The sequence below is a fragment of the Sorex araneus genome, chromosome 5, assembly GCF_027595985.1.
Source record: "Sorex araneus isolate mSorAra2 chromosome 5, mSorAra2.pri, whole genome shotgun sequence".
In the NCBI taxonomy this organism is placed as follows: Eukaryota; Metazoa; Chordata; class Mammalia; order Eulipotyphla; family Soricidae; genus Sorex; species Sorex araneus.
In genome coordinates this window covers 111,779,469-111,800,172 of record NC_073306.1, presented here as the reverse complement: position 1 = coordinate 111,800,172, position 20,704 = coordinate 111,779,469, and the positions used below count along the sequence as shown (strand labels likewise).

The following is a 20,704-nucleotide window of genomic DNA, read 5'->3' as shown; positions in this document are numbered from 1 at the left end:
CTATCTCTAACTTTCCATCAGATTATTCATCCTCCTTTCCAAAATATACCCTTGATTATTTAAAGTTTTGTTCAGTATGGGCCTACTGATGGTGAACTTTTGTTCTTGTCTAAGTGTGTCTTATCTCATCCTACTTCTATGAAAAAGAGCTTTGATGGGGCTGGAGGGATAGCACAGCAGGTGAGGCGTCTGCCTTGCATGTGGCCGACCTGGGTTTGACCCCCGGCATCCCATATGGTCTCCTGAGCACCGCCCGGAGTAATTCCTGAGTGCAGAGCCAGGTGCGTCAAAGGGTGTGACCCAAAAAGCAAAAAAAAAAAAAAAAAAGCTTCATTGAGTTATAATTTTCCTATCATAAACTCATCTATATTAATGATTTTCAGCAGGTTTACAGAATCATACAGCTATCACCCACTTCTAATTTTGGAACTTTTTCACTACTTACAAAAGATTTCTTTTGGTTTAATCTTCAGTGTGGTCCTCATGAGACCCAGGGGCCCCTTCTGGCAACTGTCAGCCAACAGAGAGCCAGTGACTCAGGAGGGGACCTAAGGCCCTGTGTTGCTCAGACCTTGCAGTACAATTCTTGGGACACCAGGCAGTGAACAGGATCAAACTCAGATTAGCCACATACAAGGCATGTGCAATCCATTGTAATGCTCTGCCCTACCTTTACTCTCAGACTCAAGCAACCAAAAATCTTCCTTTTTGTCTCTAAGATTTGCCTTTTCTGGACATTTCTTATAACTAGAATTTAAACTAGTGATAATTTGTGGTAATTTTTATGCACGCAGCATGTTTTGAAAGCTTTCCCATATTGTTCATGTGTCTATACTTAACTGATTTTAATTGCAAAATAGTATTCCAATGTGATGCCACATTTTGCACTAATCAGTTGATGTATATTTGGCTAGTTCCCACTGTTTGGATATTTTCTATTATGACTAATACTGCTGTGAAAATTTATGTAAAAGTCTGTGCGGCTGTGTCTTTTCGTTTCTCTTGATTAGAGAACTAGTAATATTATTGCTTTCGTTTACTATATCCTTAAGAGCTTAAGAAGCTGCCAGAATCTTTTCCAAGGTGGTTGTACTGCCAGTAGAGGCCAGCAGTAGAGCACTTGATGAGGTCCTGTGTTCCGTCTCATACAGCACAAAGAACAAACGAAGCAAAACAAAACAAGAAGCCATTATCTCCTAGTAATGTTGGTGGTTTCAAATTGCTTCACGTCCTTAATAACCTTGCTACTGTCTACTGTTTAATTATAATTATTCTTGCCATTGTGAAGGGGTGCCTCATTAAGGTTTTAATATGCACTTTTTCTGAAAATTAATAAGCACACATTTTCATGTATATATCTTTAATTTACTTCTTTATGTTGCCCCCACTCTTAAAAAAATTCTGCTTACAATTCTGCATACAATTCTAGGTTTCTAGTTATTTGATCCTAGCACCTAGTGTATATGTTCCATTTTCTTCTGGATTCCACTGTGCTGTTAGACTGATTGCTATTGTCGGTCTAATTGTCATTTCCAGATCATTTATTTCTCCTGACTTCTTTTAAGATGTCTTTGGGGACCAGAGAGATAGTAGAGATAGTACAGCAGGTAGAGACCTTGCCTTGGATATGGCCAGTTGGGGGTTTCATACTGGTCACCAAATGGTCCCTGAGCACCACCAAGAGTGATTCCTGAACACAGAACTAGGGGTAAGCTGTGAACCCTCTCAAAAAAAGACATCGTTTTTGTTCTTAGTGTTCTCTAATTTATCTCTCATGTATTTATATATGTTTCTTTTTTATTTATGTGAATTTACTTAAGCTGCTTTGAGTTTCCTAAACATGAAGGTTGATATTTTCCTAAATTCCCTATCATTATTTCCTTAACTTGTTTACATTCTCCCTTTTTTTATATTTCTGAAACTTTTCTAAAATGTTAAAGTTTATCTCTCTAGGCTTAAGGTCCGTTAGCCTTCGCAGGAGTTTGCATCCATTATCAAGTATTTGCATACATTATCAAGTATAAGAACCTTAAGATAGGGATATTAGCCTAGATTAAAATAAACTAGGGTCATTTATTTTCAAGAAAGTGGAAGATGGAGGCAAGAGAAGAGAGGGTTTGAGGGGAAAAAATGTTAAAAAAAAAAAAAAAGGAAAGATTCAAAGCAAAAGAGTAACTTGACCTGATGTTAATGGCTTGGAAGGTGTAGGAAAAGAATCAAGTCAAGGAATATAGGCAGACTATAGTAGCTGGGAAGGACCCTGGTCTGACAGCCGGCAGAGGATTAAGAAACTCATTCTTACAACTATAAGAAAATTATATCTTCAGTAGCTCAAATGTGCGAAGAAATAAATCTTTCCTAAAGTCAACAAAAAGGAATCCAGCCTTGCAGACATCTTGATTATAATTCAGTGATACCGATGTCAGACATTTATTACAAACCTGTTATATAATAAATTTTGTATTTTAAATCAGTTATCTTGTGGTAATTTGTTAGAGAACAATAAAAAATACAAGTTTTAAATTTTAATCAGTTTTTATTTCTAAGAATTATTTTAGTCTTTTTTCAAACATGCTATTCATGTTTATAGCTTCCTATTTCATATTTTTGTTTTAAGCCACCTTTTAAATTCATCAATGTAGTAAAAGCATACTTCATAACGTGCCCTTTAGAATCTACTCTCAGAGATCTTTCATGTCAGGTTTTGTTTTCTGAAGGTTGTATCTGGTGCCTTGTTCTTTTCTTTAAGGAGTTTTCTAATATTTGATTGATTGTGACCTCCTGTCAGTGGGAGTTAATGGTGGAATTCTTTGAAACTGGCTTGAAGACATTTTGCCCCAGGGAAGATCTGTGTATGCTTCTATCAGAAGCCACCTGGAACTTGCTAGAACCACCTGAAAGTGTACTTTTGGTTTGTAATTTTTTCAACTCACATCAGTAATAGAATGAGTATTGGTCAGGGGACTGGAGTGATAGCACAGTGGGTAGGCCATTTGCCTTGCATGCAGCTGACCCAGCATCCCATATGGTCCCCCAGCACCACCAGGAGTAATTCCTTAGTGTAGAGCCAGGAGTAACCCCTGTGCATCACTGGGTGTAACCCAAAAAGCAAAAAAAAAAAAAAAAAAGAATGAGTATTGGTCAGTGTCACAAACTTATGAATTAGAAATTTTCCAGAAAGATCCTCCTCATGCCAAACTAAAGAGAACAACTTATTCTCTGTGATAGGTGGGTTATTTGTAATTTACCCTAATTCTCTGTGATAGGTGGGTTATTTGTAATTTACCCTAAAGTTTTGAGGCTGTATCCCTGTAGTGTCCCAGGTTATGTAGGAGTTTCCCATTAGACTTTCTGCCCTGGGTGTGGTGTTTGTTTCTTCTCTTCGTATCATTGAAGCAAATTCACTAACATCAGGAATTAGTTGGGACCCTAAAGGTAAAAATCTGCTTTATCATGCTCAACTTAAGCATCTACCCTTCATTTTGCATAACCCTGGGGAATTTTAGTTTTTTGACAGTTCAGTAAAGTATTTAAAACAGTGTCTTATATATCTTACCCAGAAATTTTATTTATTTTAGGAGAATTATTCAGGGTAGGGGTTGGAGCGATAGCATGACGGGTAGGGCATTTGCCTTGTATGCAGCCGACCTGGATTCTATTCCCAGCATCCCATATGGTCCCCTGAGCACCCTCAGGAGTAATTCCTTAGTGTATGAAGCAGGAGTAACCCCTGTACACCGCCAGGTGTGACCCAAAAAGCAAAAAAATAAATAATTATTCAGGTAAAAATTGCACAAAGGAAGAAGGAATGAGCAGAGATAGGGACAAAAACACATGTCCCAGGCTTTGTGGGATAAATTCTACTATTTAAATGATAATGTGTGGTTCTCTCTTTAGGATGATTGTTAGAATTAAAATAGAATATTTTATTTTATTTCAAGGGTTTTTTTTTTCTGTCACATTCAGCAGTGCTCAAAGAGTAGTCCTAGATCAGTGTTTGGGTGGTTCTAGGCAGTGTTAAGGGGACTATGCAGCTCTGGACAACAAACCCCAGTCTTCTGAATGCAAAACACGTGCTCTTGCCAGTTGAGCTATCTCTCCAGCACATCTTAAATTTGTATGCATATTGTTGTATCCAGAGGCTTATTTAATGCCCAAGGAAATAAGATGGGAAAACAAACCACTATTAGATTTTTATTAACATCTGGATGAGACAAACCTTACAATATAAAAACAGTAGCCCCAAACAATCTAATTGTATGTTTATAGGTGATGAGTTAGAAACTTAGAAAAGACAGAACAACCTGGTTATGTCACACCTTTACTTGGTAAGTTTTCAGGGCTGGTCTGTTCTCTAGGGTAATACCTCGAATCCTTAAATGCTCATGTGCCTGCTGGATATGGTCCCGGCCTCATTTACATCCTCACCTCTCTTCCTAGCTTGCTGGCTTCAGTCTCTCTTGCCTTGCATCTGATACTCAGTTCCACTGAAGGCCCTTTAATCCCTTCTTTCCTCTTATCAAAATGCATGTCTACTTCTTCTGCCTCGTGCCCTCATCTACAACCAACTTACATAAAAAATGTTAAGAAAGATTTTCAGTAATACTGCAATGTAAATCTCCCCCCCCAACACACACACACACACACACACACACACACGTGCACACACACACACGCACACGTGCACACACACACACGCACCACACTAGATTGACCTAGTGCCTTTAGGACTAGGTACTAAAGATTAAGTACCTTTAACTGGTACTAAAGATTTTAAAAAATATTGGGAATATATCCCGGAGAGGCAAAAAAGTACAGTCGAAATGACATCTGCACTCGAATGTTCATTGCAGCACTGTTCACAATAGCCAGAATCTGGAAAAAACCTGAGTGCCCAAGAACAGATGACTGATTAAAAAAACTTTGATACATTTACACAATGGAATACTATGCTCCTGTTAGAAAAGATGAAGTTATGACCTTTGCATATAAGTGGATCAACATGAAAGCATCATGCTAAGTGAAATGAGTCAGAGAGAGACAGACATAGAAAGATTGCACTCATCTGTAGAATATAAAATAACAGAATAGGAGACTAACACCCAAGAATAGTAGAGATAAGTACCAGGAGGTTGGCTCCAAGGCTTGGAAGCTGGCCTCACATGCTGGAGGAAGGGGCAGCTCGCATAGAGAAGGGAACACCAGGTAAAGTGTGGTTTGAGGACCCGCATGGGATGGGAGATGCGGGCTGAAAATAGAATATAGACCAAACACGATGGCCACACAGTGCCTCTGTTGCAAACCACAGCACCCAAAAGGAGAGAGAGAACTAAAGGGAATGCCCTGCCACAGGGTTGGGGTGGGGTGGGGAAGATGGAGTGGGAGGGTGGGAGGGATACTGGGAACATTGGTGGAGGGGACTGGGCACTGGTGGAGGGATATAAACAAAATGCAAACATGAAAGTTCATAAGTTTGTAACTGTAACTCATGGTGATTCACTAATAAAATTTTTTTAAATGTATATAAAAAATATATATGGCCAAAGCAAAAAAGCTATAAAATGAGAGAAAGACAGAGGCAGACAGACCAACAGACAGACAAAAAATATCATCTAGAGTATTTTATTCATTTCCTCTATAGCAGTAATGACAATGATATTAGCAAAAGTTCCCTCCCCCACTGGAGAACGTTTGCTGTCATATCCTGGCACCTATCTCTAGGCCATGTACATAGTAAATTTTTCTCGGATATATTCATTCTAAACCTGGGTGTCTGAAGGTGCCCCAGCCTTGGTTGCTGTGAACAGGGAGGTTACACACCTGGCTGTAGTGCTCATATGTACCTTACGATGGTGCCACTGTCACAATTTTGTGCCATTGGGAAACAGATGGGCAGAATGGGGACCACACCTGGCATTGTGCAGGAGGACTGAATTTGCAGTCTCACGCCTGCCAGGCAGGGACTCTCCACCACCTTCCCCCCTGGCCCCTGGTTCCATTATTTCACGGGAGCTTGACTACTGAGGGTATGTTTTTTTGCTAGGTTCTCAACAATTCACTCTTTTGATCAGGTATCAGAGCAATACGGCTTCTGCTGTTCTTGAAACCATTACCAACATTCAACCCAAAGAGAGTGGAGGTGGAATGGGCGAGACCCGAGAAGCCATCGTTTATAGGTTGTCTGAAGACATGCTGAGCAAACTGCCTCCTGATTACATTCCTCATGAGGTAAGCAAACCTTTCCCCTGTTGGGTTGCAGAAGACTCGGCCCCACGAAGCTGAGCAAGGCCTGGGACATTTGTTTTGGTCCCTTCCTCTGCTCATTCCTTCTTCCTTTGCAATCCTCTCTTGTTCTTTCTGATCTTCTCTGCCACACCGTTTCTGCGACATCTTGCATATAACCACCCTTTACTTGTTGACCCTTTACTACTCCACTCTCCCTTTCCTTCCCTTAGATGGCACCACTTTCCCTTCTGTGGGTTCTGGCTTTGGATCCACACCCAGACAGCTTCACCCTCTTCCCACCTTTCTACCTGTTCTTTGGTTTTTGTCTCTCTCTTGCCTACCATATATTCCCTTCTTTCAGCCCTCCAAGGCAGCTGATAGAAAAGCTCATCATTCAAAGGCATTCACTCCCTAGTTCAGATGATGACAACATCCTGCTTCTTGAACCTTCCAGGCATTTGCATGATAATTTAAAACAGCTTTTCTAAGTTGGGTTAAAAAAAATACTCAAGGTCCCTTTACAAAAAGAGCTCCCACGCAGCTTTAGTCTAAGTTGGTTATAAACACTTCCTGGGCCAAGGATGTGACTCAAGCAGTAGCCCAGTACCCAGCATGTGCCAGGCCCAGAGTTCAATACCAGGTGCTGCATGACACCCCAGCACTTCCAAGTCCCCAAGGACAGCCCAGTGTGTCACCCCAAATCGACTGCTGTGTTTGTAGCACTGTAGCACTGTTGTTCCATTGTTCATTGATTTGTTCTAATGGGCACCAATAATGTCTCCATTGTGAGACTTGTTGTTGCTGGTTTTGGCATATCAAATAAGCCACGGGTAGCTTGCCAGGCTCTGCCGTGTGAGCAGGATACTCTCGGTAGCTTGCCGGGCTCTCTGAGAGTGGGATGGAGGAATCGAACCTGGGTCAGCCATGTGCAAGGCAAATGCTTTACCCGCTGTGCTCTCGCTGTGTTTAATATACTATAAATTGAAACTGATAAATTTATAAAATAAATTTATAAAATTTATAAAATAACAAACTCGTTACATATTACCATTAATAATTGGTATTTTCAAAATTAAATATACTTTCCAAGACAAAAACAATCCACTGAGTAGTGTAGAATGTTTTACATTTTGCACATCTCTTTAACATGTGGCTTAAGAAAAGACAACTGGGCTCTCATATCTACTTCTGCATTCAACCGGTAATGATAGAACATATCAAGGAAAGAGGGTTAAAATCAAATAATAGCTTAGTACTGCTATGAAAAATAGGATGCCTCAAAGGTTCTTCCAGGGACCTTCCAAGATCCTAGAACGTCCTTTGAGGGCTGCTAAATAAATTGTATTTATTTAGAAATAAATCTTCAATTGTAGGGAAGTGTCTAAAAGTTCTCTAAGAGGGTTTTCATTCAGACTCACTTGTCATGCAAGAAGGCAGGTTGTCACTGACTAAACAGGTGGAAGCAAACATAAACAAATTGGGACTACATTAAATTAAGAAGCTTCTGCACCTCAAAGAAAATGATGACCAGCATACAAAGACAGCCCATGGGATGAGAGAAATTATTTACTAACAGCCATCTGATAAGGAAAATACATAAGGCCCTGGTAGAACTCTACATGAAAAATGAATCCAACCCCATCAAAAATTGGTGAGAAGAAATGAACAGAAACTTCCTCAAAGAAGAAATACATGTGGGCAAAAGGCATATGAAAAAATGCTCTGCATCACATCAGGGATATGTGAATCAAAACAATGAGATATCTCATGTCACAGAGACTGGCACACATAAAAAAAAATAAAGAAAGACCAACCAGTGCTGGCACGGATGTGGGTAAAAAGGACTTTCATTCACTGCTGTTGGGGATGTTGACTGGTCTAACCTTCTGTGAACCAATACTGACATTCCTAAGAAGCCTAGAAATTGAGTTCTATTTGACCCAGCAACTCCACTTGTTGGAATATGCCTTAAGGGCCCCAAAACTAAAATGGAGAAAAGATATTTGCATACCTACGTTCCTTGCAGCACAATCCACAACAGCCATAATCAGGAAACAACTCAAGTCCAAGAATAGATGTCTGAATAAAGAAACTATGATACATATTTATACACAATGGAATATTACTCAGCCATAAGAAAAGATAAAGTCATCAAATTTGCCACTACATGGAGGGACCTGGAGAGTATCATGGTGAGTAAAGTTAGAGGGAGAGAGACCAACTCAAAATGATCTCTCTGATGCGGAATATGAAGAAACATAATGCTTGAATAATGAAAACTCAAAGAAATGGAAACAACATGAGAACTGGTATTGTTCTCAATACCATTATTCAACAGTGAGAAACATGCCACTTGAGGGGGCTGGGGATAGGCAGGGAGGGCTAACATCAGTGGTGGAGGGAAGCATTCAACCTGGAGAAGGAGATGGTGCTGAAAGGTGGTAAAGTGTTATGTATGAAACCCTATCAGTGACAGTACTGTAAACCACAGTGCCAAAACATATATAAAGGACCCTCATAGAAGCAGACTGGTGGGTGGGTGGCAATAGGGGAGGCTTGGTGGAGGGAAATGGACACCAGTGAAGGAGGCAGTGTTGAAACATTGTATGCCTGAAACCCAATCATGAATAACTTTGTAATTTCACAGCAACTAAATAAAAATTAAATTAAAAAGGAAACGCCATAAAGAAAATTAATTAATTAATTAATAGAACATATTTAGTGGGGCAGAGCAATATAGTACAGCAGGTAGGATGTTTGCCTTGCACAGAGCTGACCTAGGCTTGATCCCTGGCATCCCATATGGTCTCCCCAGCACTGTCAAGAGTGATCCCCAAGTGCAGAGCCCTGAGGACTACCAGGTATTGCCTGAAAATAAAAAAAAAGAAAGGGAAAGAAGAGAAAAGAAGAAAAGAGAAGAGAGAAGAGAAAGGGGAGGGGAGGGGCGAGGAGAGGAGGAAAAGGGAGTGAGGGAGGGAGGGAGGGAGAGGGGGAAGGGGGGCGGAGAGAAAGAGAAGAAGAAAGGAGAAAAAGAGAAGGAAAGAGAAGAAAAGAGAAAATAGAGAAGAAGAGAAAAGAAAAGAACTCAGGCTGTATTCACATGGCTGGGAGCCTGGTCTCTCAGTCTCCCTCACTCCCTGCTGTCGAGACCCTCTATGAGCCCCAGGCAGGTTTCGCTCTTCCATCAGAAAGTCAGTAGCCAAGCACTAAGGCAGCTGCAGCTGTGGTTCTGTGTCCACCCTGTCCTGTCTGGGACAGGACGCAGAGTCAGTGGGAACCCCTGGGGTCCAGGCCTCCAGTTTGCCATTGAAACAGGAAGAGATCATAACTTTGGATCTCGAGTTCTTTTGAAGCACATCAGACAGTTCTCCTGCTTGTCCTTTTTTGCCTAGAATTTCATGAAAATGATGTATTTGCCTGGATAATTAAATACATATAATCATATTTGTATGTTTAAACACAAGCTAGTTATGAGGATTACCTTTTATTGAATGATTTGCAATAAATTTTGTCTTTCTTTATTAATACCGTGTGTATTCATGTAACCTTGTCATCTCTCAAAATTTAAAAACATGTAACCTAATCGTCAAAACTAAAAAAAATCAGAGAACATTGTTTTCTCTGGTGCTTTTTGTGACAGGGCTCATTGGCCTAGAGTGCATGCAGGAGGCCCAAGTGCCGCGCCTTGCACTACAAATGATGAACTCAACTCATCTATTTGTTTTTGTCCTTTTTGGAGCTGATGGAGCAGGGTAGAACAATGAATAATGTTTTTTTTTTAGTAAGTACACAGTTACCAAATAAAGTTGGCAATTACTCTCTTTCTCAGTGATTAAGATAGGATATTAATGAACAGTAACAGTCATGTATTTTTCAGTGTCTATCTATGCCAAGCACACACTAAGCACTTTATACATTTTATGTAATTATACCTCAGGGATGGTCTCTTTAGAAACAAGAAAAGAAGTGATAGAACCAGAGTTTTGACTTTGTGACCTGGTTCTAGAGCCATTGGTGTTACCCAGTCTTAGTATGCTCTGAATGTCCCTCACCTAAAATATTTTCTTTCCTCTTGAACTGCTTTTGTTTATATAAATACAAGTCTGAAGATATTTGGTCAAGACACAAAAATAAGTGACTTTGTTTAGAGAGAGGTGCAGTTAGTATAAGCCTTTGAACAGGCATAAATTCTAAGTATGTACTTTGATTGGTTGGTTGTGTGTGGTTTTCAGGAGAGAGATAACACTTATTGGAAGTATTTCTGCACCAGGCCAGAAAACATGGCTATTAAAAACTGGCGTATAACCATAAGAACTAATTTACTCTGTTTCAATATGTTTTATGCTCTGGAATAATATGAGCTGCAGAAGGTTGGGAAAGGCTGCATCCCCAAGATCTCTGTCCTTCAGAACAAGTGTGAAAGCCACAAGTGGTTGCTCTCCAAGGGCATTTAGACTTAGAGGTACCTAAAACCGCCTCCTCTTCAAAGATTATTTGCTTTTCAGTGTTTACTTTAGAGATGAGTTGGTCCTTAAAATGTGGCTATAAAGCACATTTAGTAAACTGAAATATAATTATACCATTGGCTTGTCTGAATAAAAATGGAGCCACCTCACTGTAAAATAGACTACCTGGTTCTTACAACATAATGAAAATCCTTTATCGGAGTTTAACAAATCTTTCCTTGGATTAATAAAGAGACCGTATTAGGCTGAAACAAGAATCATGCTTAAAATAAGATAGGGAGTAAAATTACATTTTCTAGGATCTCTTTTTCCTACGTGTATCTCTATTGCCACTGAAATTTCTCCTTAAAATCCTAGGCTAATTAGATTGGGACTATTAGAATGCCAAAAGATACAAAAAATCAGAGTAGTTACTGTCAAGTAAGAAAATTGTACATCAGGCAAGAAAATGTGTGCAGAAAAATGTGGATGGTGGTCCAGAAAACAGAGAGTCCATTCACCTCTCAATCCCATGCTTCTGGAAAGAGCAGTAGACACCTCCTTACCCATGCTTCCTGGTAAGACCATCACTGGCTTTCCGGTAATTCTGGATGCTCTCCATGTTTCTCCCACTTCTTGTGAGTGTCCTTATCTTTCCATTCTGGAATCTCTTTGATGGTGACCACAGAAAACAAATCTCTGCAAGAGTTCCTGTCAGTATTTGTTGTCAATCTTTCTGTGGACATATGTGTGTGTGTCCTGGAAAATTTGTCAATAATTTTTGTTTTATTGTTCCCACAATCTGAGCTTTTCTATCGATCTCTTCAACATCATCAATAAATGGTATACCAAAAGGAACAAAGACAGATGCGTAATGTCTCTCCACAAAGTCAACTATTTGTATTGATTAGATTAGGAAATCCACCTCTTTAGTTGCCTGATCCAAGGCAACAGTGATCTTAGGAAATGTCACCTAATCATATTCACTGGTAACTGTTCTATGAAGATTTTTGACTGCATTAACTTTCTGTGACATTTCTAATAACCACTCAGCAAACATTATGGAAAAAAAGTATTCCAAACTGTACTCTAATAAAGGTGAGATTGCAAAAGAATATTCATCTGTCACTTAGTCATTTGAAAGGGAAAATGTTACATTTTTATTTCAGCTTTTAAAAAGTACATTTCAAATTATCCACTAAATACAATCAGTAGGAAATAAAAATCATTCTCATTGAACGGTAGTTTTTGAAGCCCAGAAAATGTGGGATTTAATGGCAAGTTTGGTTCTGCAAGAGATATTTTAAAGTTAATTTGGACTAGTAAAGATATTTCCAGAGGGAGAGAAGTATGGAAAGAAGAGTCATTGTAAGAGAAGTCATAGAATACAAGAAAAATATCCTTGCTAATATGAGTGTTTTGTTTTAGGTGAAAGCTCGTTTGGTAAAGATGGGACACCTTAATTCAATGAACATATTTCTTAGGCAAGAAATCGACAGGATGCAAAAAGTTATCTCAATACTTCGTGTTAGCTTGAGTGATCTCAAATTGGCCATTGAAGGCACAATCATTATGAGTGAGGTGAGCTGCTATTATCTCTGTAGTCATAGCTTTCTTTGGAGAATTTTTCTTATTCACTTATTTTAACTTTTCTTCTTCAGAACTTGAGAGATGCCCTGGACAATATGTACGATGCTCGTATTCCCAAGCTTTGGAAAAGAGTGTCCTGGGATTCATCCACATTGGGATTCTGGTTCACTGAACTCTTGGAACGAAATGCTCAGTTTTCAACTTGGATATTTGAAGGAAGGCCCAATGTGTTTTGGATGACTGGTTTCTTTAATCCTCAAGGTATGTGCTCATAGAAGAGTAAGCAAACTTGGAATATGTGTTTGGTTGGAAAGTCGCACGGTGTGACAAATTAATACCAGGCAAAGCAATGTAGAATAAAGTTTCAGGGAGCTAGCCCTGAGTTTCAGGCGGGGAAATACAGGAGATCCTTCTCTATTAGTTTTACAAATTCAATCTGAAACCCTTTTATGCTGCCTTGATAATGAAAATAAAAGCCTTCTCTTTTTGCCTTAGACAAATTATCATCCTGTGATAGAAACACAGGAAATAGTACAATGTAAAAAAAAAAAAAACACTTTGCTAAAACTTTATTTTTTTAATCCTTTGTGAAACAGACCAAAACAGAGTACCAGAACTAGCAAAAATTATTCTTAGAGACAGAAAACTAGGCTTCACCGGTGTGAGAAGTATTGTCTTGTGAAAAAAACTTCATTCTGTGAGCTTTGGGGGTCCGTCCTCCTCAGGAACTTGTCTAAGAGGATGATTAATGATTCTACTTTATTTGGCCCTTCATTCTAGAAATATTTACTGACTCAATTATTGACTGAATGTCACAGGTGTCACATGATTCAGAAGCACAATGACTTTTTGTCTTCCTACAATATGGATAGTTTTGCTTCAGGTAATTCACGGTCAAAATGAAGAAATGTTGGATTTTTTTTACAGTTCAGCCCTTTATAAATCTCACTGTAATGAAATTTAAGAGGCATTCACACTTCCATATTTAGGATATATTAATGCTGCTGGCAGCAATATGGTTGAATATTATAAAATAAAATTGAGTGAAGGGATTAAATCTGAAACACGGTAGTTTGTGTAAACTGTATAAACTACAATGCATATATACTGTACTTAGTCTTATACTACAGTGTTATGGATCAAACACAAGACCTTGCACATTTTATGGTTATATTTATACAAAAAATAAAAAACAGCACAGATCTCTCTCTTAACATGATGTTAAAAGTCAAGTTAGTGTTATACATGAGAAGAGCGGTAATTGCAAAAGGCCACGGGTGAGATTCTAGATGGCTGGGCATGTTCTGTTTCTTGATGTTGATCATTCTAACGGGTTGTTGTGTTTATTTCATTCTCTCCCTCCTCCAATTTCTTTTTGCTGCCATTGTTGATGTGGTAGTTGCAAGGAACTGAGAATACATACACCCACTGTGTTTTGCTCCCACATTTTCAGCTGTGGTGCTTGCCAGGGTCACACAGTAGGTTGTGGTACTCACATCCTTGGCCATGGTGCCCACTGAAGTTTTCACTCTTTCTAGTTGCAGTTCTTGTTCTTACGCTTATTGGGAGTCACACTCTTAGTTGAGACGTATGTTATGATGCTGACCATTTAATTACTCTCATTTAATTATTCTCTGTACATTTAATGCACGTTTAATTATTCTCTGTATACATTTTTCATTCACTTAATGCATTTTCAATGCCTTAGTTTTTTAATTCAAAACACTCTATGGTGCTTTTTATGAGAATACAAAATTTTATATAATATATTATTAGTCAGTAAACTTAAGATTCCCAAAGTACAGCCTCTAGATTTTATCTATTTTAGCCCCAGAAATTCTGCAAAATTAGGGAACAAAAAATTTTTCTTTTGAAATAAAACAGATTTTATTTGGAGGTTTTTGAAAGTGAGGAGAGAGATAGAGACAGAGTAATGAACTCAAGGGAGAACATGGGCTTCTCCAAGGGTAGAGAGAGCCGAGAAGGAAAGATTATTCTTATGGCTCTCAGATTCCATGTGTATGCTTTAGCGTCATGCTCTCCTTACTAGACCTACTATCTTTGTGAGTTGTCACCAGGTAATTCATGGCTAGGAGTCTGAAGAAATAACACTTAACTTCATTAGAATGGTTTAACAATTTTCCGTTTGCCACCAGCCCTTTGAGTTGGTGCTTTCTGTAGTGAGAGATGTGAGACTACCCCTGCCCTAAAGGAGGCCCTAATTGGGTTGGAAAGACAGACTCACTGGCCACTTGATTGTAATGTGATAGAAAATGCTCTGCCTGAGTGAGAACCAAGCGCCACCCAGTGCAGAGGCTTGAGGGGTGCATTGGGCCAGGTCTGGCTCAGCTGGGAGGCAGGGAGAATCTGCAGTGGCAGAAATTCCAGTGAGGGGCCTCCAAACAGAGGCTGGCACAAATACAAGGCCTGCACAGAAAAGGAAACGATGAAACTCATCCAGGAAGCTGGAGCATGAAGTATAAACTACCTTGAAGAAGTGTAGGGTCCTGCAAAGGAGTTTGGGCTGGGAAGTCACCCACGCTGAGAGTCAAGTGGACAAGGGAGGCCCACGGCAATGAGACTCTTTCCAAGTCCCAGGAAGGGACCTGGGGCCTGAGCCAGGTCAGAGGAGGGAGCAATTTGATGGGGTGAGATCATGGGAAATCTTTGCGTGAGCTGGGATTGAAGGCACAGTGCTGGTCTGGGATTAGCTGTGGGGAGCAAGTAGCTCTGTGCTAATTGGCTCGAGCTGGCAGGAGCCCCAAGAGGAAAGGTGTGCAGGAGACTGAGAGTTCAGGAAAGGGCAAGAACCTGTGACTTTTGAAACTGTGAGTTTGCAGGGGAGGAAATGTGATCTTGGTCTTTCTATTACTTGAAAATCAATGTAGTGGAGGCCTGAGGCACCGCCATGGGTGCTAACCCGGGTTTGATTCCTGGCATCCCGTGTGGTTCCCAGAGAACTGCCAGGAGTAATTCCTGAGTGTGGATTCAAAAATAACCCCTGAGCATCACCAGATATGAACCCAATACACACACACACACACACACACACACACACACACAAAACCAGAAAGGAGAAAATATCAAACAGATAACAAAGACATATCTCATAGAACATAATTTCTTTCCATTACTGCTTCTCCATCCCCAACTTCTGCCATTTAAAAATGTTGCTTAAAACATAATTAGTAATGGGGTCTAATATTGAAATTTTGTGCATGATAAACCATTACTAACATTATAAATGACAGAATCTCAGTCAATAAAAATTAATGAATTAAAGGACTTGTCCCACATTTAAAAAAACATTTGCTTAAGGGGAGGTGGCTCAATCATGCTGTATTCATGTTGTGTGTGTGTGTGTGTTCTTTTAATCACAGTTTTTGAAAAAAAAAAGTAAGGTAAAATAGCAAAGCATTACCATGCACTATTGCTATTTGTCAAGAGTTACAAGCCAAAGTAATATTTAAGGAAATACAACTAATATAAAGGTTTATTTCAATTAACTTCTTACTTGACCTATTAGTAACACTAATCCTTTTTATCTGTTCATCATTTCTGTTTTTAGTTTACACTGCAATTCTTCTCTCATGGCCCTCCATGTCTTGGGAAGTCCTGCCTATTCAAACATCCTCCCTTCAGCCCACCGGCACACACACACCCTGGTCTCTGATTGCTCTGTTTGTGGGGTAGGCAGTGCCCTCCCTGTACATGTTCACCTCTTGGCTTCCCTGGCCTTCTCTTGACAGGAGGGATGGATTACTCTCTCTCACCTATCACCTGGTCAGAGCAGGAAAACATAAAGATGGCAGCAGCTCCATAAGAGCTCCCCAGCATTGAAAAGCCAGTAACGCCCTTTCCACTGAGCCGCTCTGGCTACTCTGTGACCCCTACCATCCATTTCTTAACAAGAACATAACTTGTGAACCAGTCCTCATTGGTGAAATATTTTCTTTGGCTCAAAACATTTAAATAGTCTGTTTTAATTGAAAAAATTTTTTAAAACACATTCAAGTTAAAAACACACAATGTAGGGGTTATGAAAAAAAAAAACACAGAACAGCAGGTAAGGAGCTTGTCGTGTACACAGCCAGCTGTTTCGATCCCTGACACAGAGTATGGCTCCCCCAGCATGACTAGGAGAGATCTCTGAGCACAACGCTAGGAGGAAGCACTGAGCACAGCGGGCTATGGTCCAGAAACTGAAGTAAAAACACACAGTGAAGTTCACAAAGAGACCATGGTTTCATCCCAAATAACCCTGGTTAAAATCACCTTTTGTGGGGAGAGTCACTCCCCACAAATACACAGAGCTTATTTCTGGCTCTATGCTCAGGTGTGGTTGGGGGATCTTATGGAATTCTGGGGCTCAATCTGGGTCCGTCACATGCAAGATAAATGCCCCACCTGCTGTACTATTGCTCCAGTCCCTCAAAATCATCTTGATTCTAAGACATTTGCAAGTGTTTTATGTAGGAGCTTTTGTCTTACATTCTTATAAAGGGACAAAGTGGCTGATACTGTCCACTGCGTGTTTGCCACTGGGTCCCTATAATCTTTCCTTGGACCTAGGGCAGAGACTGGGGTCTGTCCACTCTGTTCTGCACTACTTTGTTGTGTGATGGTGGCCTGATATTTGGTCCTTTTATTGAAAGAGGCTGAGTCAGCCATTTGAGGCCTAAGTGGGAATTTTCAGACCCCTTCACAATCACTTCAGTGGCACTTGATGAACTCAATTTCCCCAGTTGGATTTGAGAATCAAAGTAGTTCAGTGCTTTGTCTGTGCCCCTAAAGTTCATGGAACAGCCTCCCAATGGGCTACTCAGGCTCAGGGAAACTCAACGTACCCCTGGATTTTCTCAGCTGTCATTGGTACACATGTTTCCATTATATTTAAGATTGTGCTTTGTTTTTTTGCTTTTGGGGTCACACTCAGCAATTCACAGGGGTTACTCCTGGCTCTGCACTCAGGAATTACTCCTGGCAGTGCTCAGGGGACCATATGGGATGCTAGGAATCGAACCTGGGTAGGCTGCGTGCAAGACATATGCCCTACCCGCTGTGCTATGCTCCAGTCCCAAGATTGTGCTTTTATGGGGTTCTCAAAGTATTTTGTTGGTCTCTCATTACTTGTACCTTCATAGAAAGCATTAGACACTTATACAGATTTTGGTTTTTGTGTGTATGTATATATCTGTGTTACATATGGGGGTTACGACCCAAAGGATTGAAATTGTTCTAAGAGTTGTCGTCATACCAGAAACTTAACTGACTGGCATCCTTTGCTATTTGTTGTTCAGTGTGAGGCCCAAGTGCTGCCAGAGCCCAGGCAAACATGCTGCCTAGGTCTCACACCCGCTAGACTAAACTTGACAGTGTTGGTACTTTCCCACTGTTAAGCTCAATCTGAAGCTTCATCTCATTTGGATGCTCAGCAGTGCTAGTTTTTCCGGTGGGCTTCTGGTTTTTCTCTCTTCAGCATCTTAACAAGTAATGTTAGTCTAATACTGCAAATTTGTAACACTAAGAAGTCAGGCACTAAAGGATATTTGCTGAAATGATATGGATCATTTTTGTCCTTCTATCTTTACTTTACCTTACTGTGAAATTTATCCTTGACCTCTTGCCTGGGTGCTCGCTTCAAACCAATGTCATTATAAAGAAGGCACAATTTCTAAATTCTTGTCTTGTCTTTTGAGTGCAAGCATGATATTTGTTGGATGGGAAGTGTGGCAAGTGTTAATAGAACTTCGGGACTGGAAAGGATTGAGAGATTCTTCTAATCTAATGGAAATTCTAAGCAATACCCCCTTGACTATGTATCTGCTAAACCACAATTGCCCCGAACATCTATAGGAATCCAGGTGACTGGACCTTAATCTTATGCTAAGTCCCACCCATCCTATCCCCAAATCACAAAGCAATTGAGTTGTGAACACCTTAGAAATGTCTACAGTGAATAACACCATCCTCTTTGCTATGGGTCTAGATGCCCTGGCTTCAATACAACCACATCTCTCTCTCTTTGTGTGTCTCTCTCTTACAATTCTATCCCTGCACATGAATCCCTTCCACACTAACAATCCAGTCCCTCATCATATGATGGCTTCGTAATTATACTGACACTACCAATTCTAGTGGCCTCCTGCTGCCTTCTGTACAGATGTCTATACAAGCTCTTGTCTGTACAGTTGTCTGTACTGTCCCTTGAACTGCATAACTCCAAGTATATACATTTTCTTGTAAGCAAAAAACTTGAATTTAGGGTATGCATAAATACAATATAGTATACAAATATATTTCCCATATGATTTTATTTCTGGTTTCTTTTATTGTCCAAATAAAGTCTATAATACTACATACTGTCTGTAGTACTGCCGTCCCATTGTTCATCGATTTGCTCGAGCAGGAGCCAGTAACGTCTCCATTCTGAGACTTGTTACTGTTTTTTGGCATATCGAATACTACATACTAAAATATTACATCACTGTATCACTGTCACTGTCATCCCATTGTTCATCAATTTACTCGAGCGGGTGCCAGTAACATCTCATTCGTCCCAGCCCTGAGATTTTAGCAGCCTCTCCTTACTCGTTTTTCCCAATGGTCAGGGGAATGAGACCTGTTATTGTTACTGTATTTGGCATATCAAAACCGCCTACAACACAGGGAGCTTACCAGGCTCTTCTGTGTGGGTGGGATACTCCCAATAGCTTGCTGGGCTCTTCGAGAGGCATACATATATATATATATATATATGTGTGTGTGTGTGTGTGTGTGTGTGTGTATACGTATATATATGTATATATTTATATATATGTATATATTTCCTTTTATGAAGTGGCCGCACGGATCAGGGATATGTTCACTCGTGCGTGAGGCTCAGCCCAAGTATGTGGAAAGCGGCCTGGAGTGTGGCAGCAGTTGGGTAGTGGAGGTCGGCTGCCAGGGCTGGTCCCTTGGGGTGGGGAGGGCTCTCCCCAGCCCCCTCTGGGCACCCCTGATTTGGAGTCGGGTGGCATGGTTATGGGGACCTCATTTTATGCTCCCTTCTGGGAGAAGTGCTGTGAGTTCTGAAGGGCGGCTGATGAGGAGATTATCTACATATAATACTACATACTAAAAAAAAAAAAACCTTACCCTGTACTATCTCTTCATCCTCTTCTTTTATTTTAATAATAGCGCAGGGTTTAGTCTGTTCAAGCACTGTTGGAGGGGTAAATATAAGAGGGGGAAGAAGAGAAGAGATGGGAGAAGAGGGTGTTGGGGGAGAGGAGGAGAGGAAGCAAGAGAGGGGAGGAGAGAAGAAAAGAGAGGATGGGACGGCAAGGAAAGGAGAGGAGGGAAGAGAAGAGAATAAGAGAGGAGAAGAAAAAAGAGAAGAGAGTGGAGAAGAGGAAACCCTAAAGATACCAGAGACAGGACACAAAAGAAGTAGGAGGGGAGTAACATTTCATAGCCTAGTACGTTTTCAGTTTATTCACTGGGATTTCCCCGAAAGACGGTGGGGAATCCTTAAATCTGTGGGGAGTCCATCTGTATTGTTCTTTTTGAGGGGAGGGTATCGAACCGGAGGTGCTCAGGGGACCACAGAGTGTTGGGAAATCAATGCAGAGCTTGTACTTGTCAGCCCACTGGGCCATGTCAACAGCCCTGTCATTGTCCACGGGGATTTTATGCCATTTATGAAGTGGCAGGCTGGAGCGATAGCACAGCGGGTAGGACGTTTGCCTTGTATGAGTTTGATTCCTTCGTCCCTCTCAGAGAGCCCAGCAAGCTACCGAGAGTATCCCGCCCACACAGCAGAGCCTGGCAAACTACCCATGGCATATTCGATATGCCAAAAACAGTAACAACGATGGTCCTCATTCCCCTGACCCTGAAAGAGACCCCAGTATGCCATAGGGCTACACTGGCATGCAACAAGGATAAATGGAGACGTTACTAGTGCCCACTTGAGCAAATCGATGAACAACGGGATGACAGTGATACAGTGATACAGTGAATATGGTTGTGAGAAATGGGTTGTTTGGATTCATCCAGGATTGAGGTTTTGTTGGGCAAGTGATGAAAAAGACAGATCTAGTCTAAAACAGGACAAATGAAGGAAAAAATGGAGTTGAGAAGTCTTCAGAAACAAGGGGGTCAAAGCATTGAGAGGTCAGGTGGCCGACTGGGACCGAAATGATGGTGGGACACTTGATGACCTGGGGACATGGGAATCTCTGGCAAGGACAGGGGAAGGATGTGCCCAGGAAGTGCAGTTCTCAGAGCAGCAGGGTTTCTCACTAAAGGTGACTCATGCTCTGAGAGGAGAATCAAGGTTCAGTACAGACAAAAAGATGTGGAAAATATTCTGCAGAGAGGTGAAGAATCTTCATTAACAACAGAACTTCTCCTGGGGCACCTAGCAAAGGTTTGGGAGGGAGGAGAGAAGTAGGAGG

General features: G+C 40.7%; 1 protein-coding gene across 1 annotated transcript in view; it reads left to right on the top strand.

The window, feature by feature from the left end:
• Positions 1–20,704, top strand: part of DNAH8 (dynein axonemal heavy chain 8) — a 414,847-nt gene that overhangs the window by 382,636 nt on the left and 11,507 nt on the right. The window contains exons 89-91 of the mRNA XM_004619333.1: positions 6,072–6,228; positions 12,099–12,251; positions 12,332–12,521. Coding sequence (XP_004619390.1) covers positions 6,072–6,228; positions 12,099–12,251; positions 12,332–12,521 — 500 coding nt within the window. The remainder of the gene's footprint in view (positions 1–6,071; positions 6,229–12,098; positions 12,252–12,331; positions 12,522–20,704) is intronic.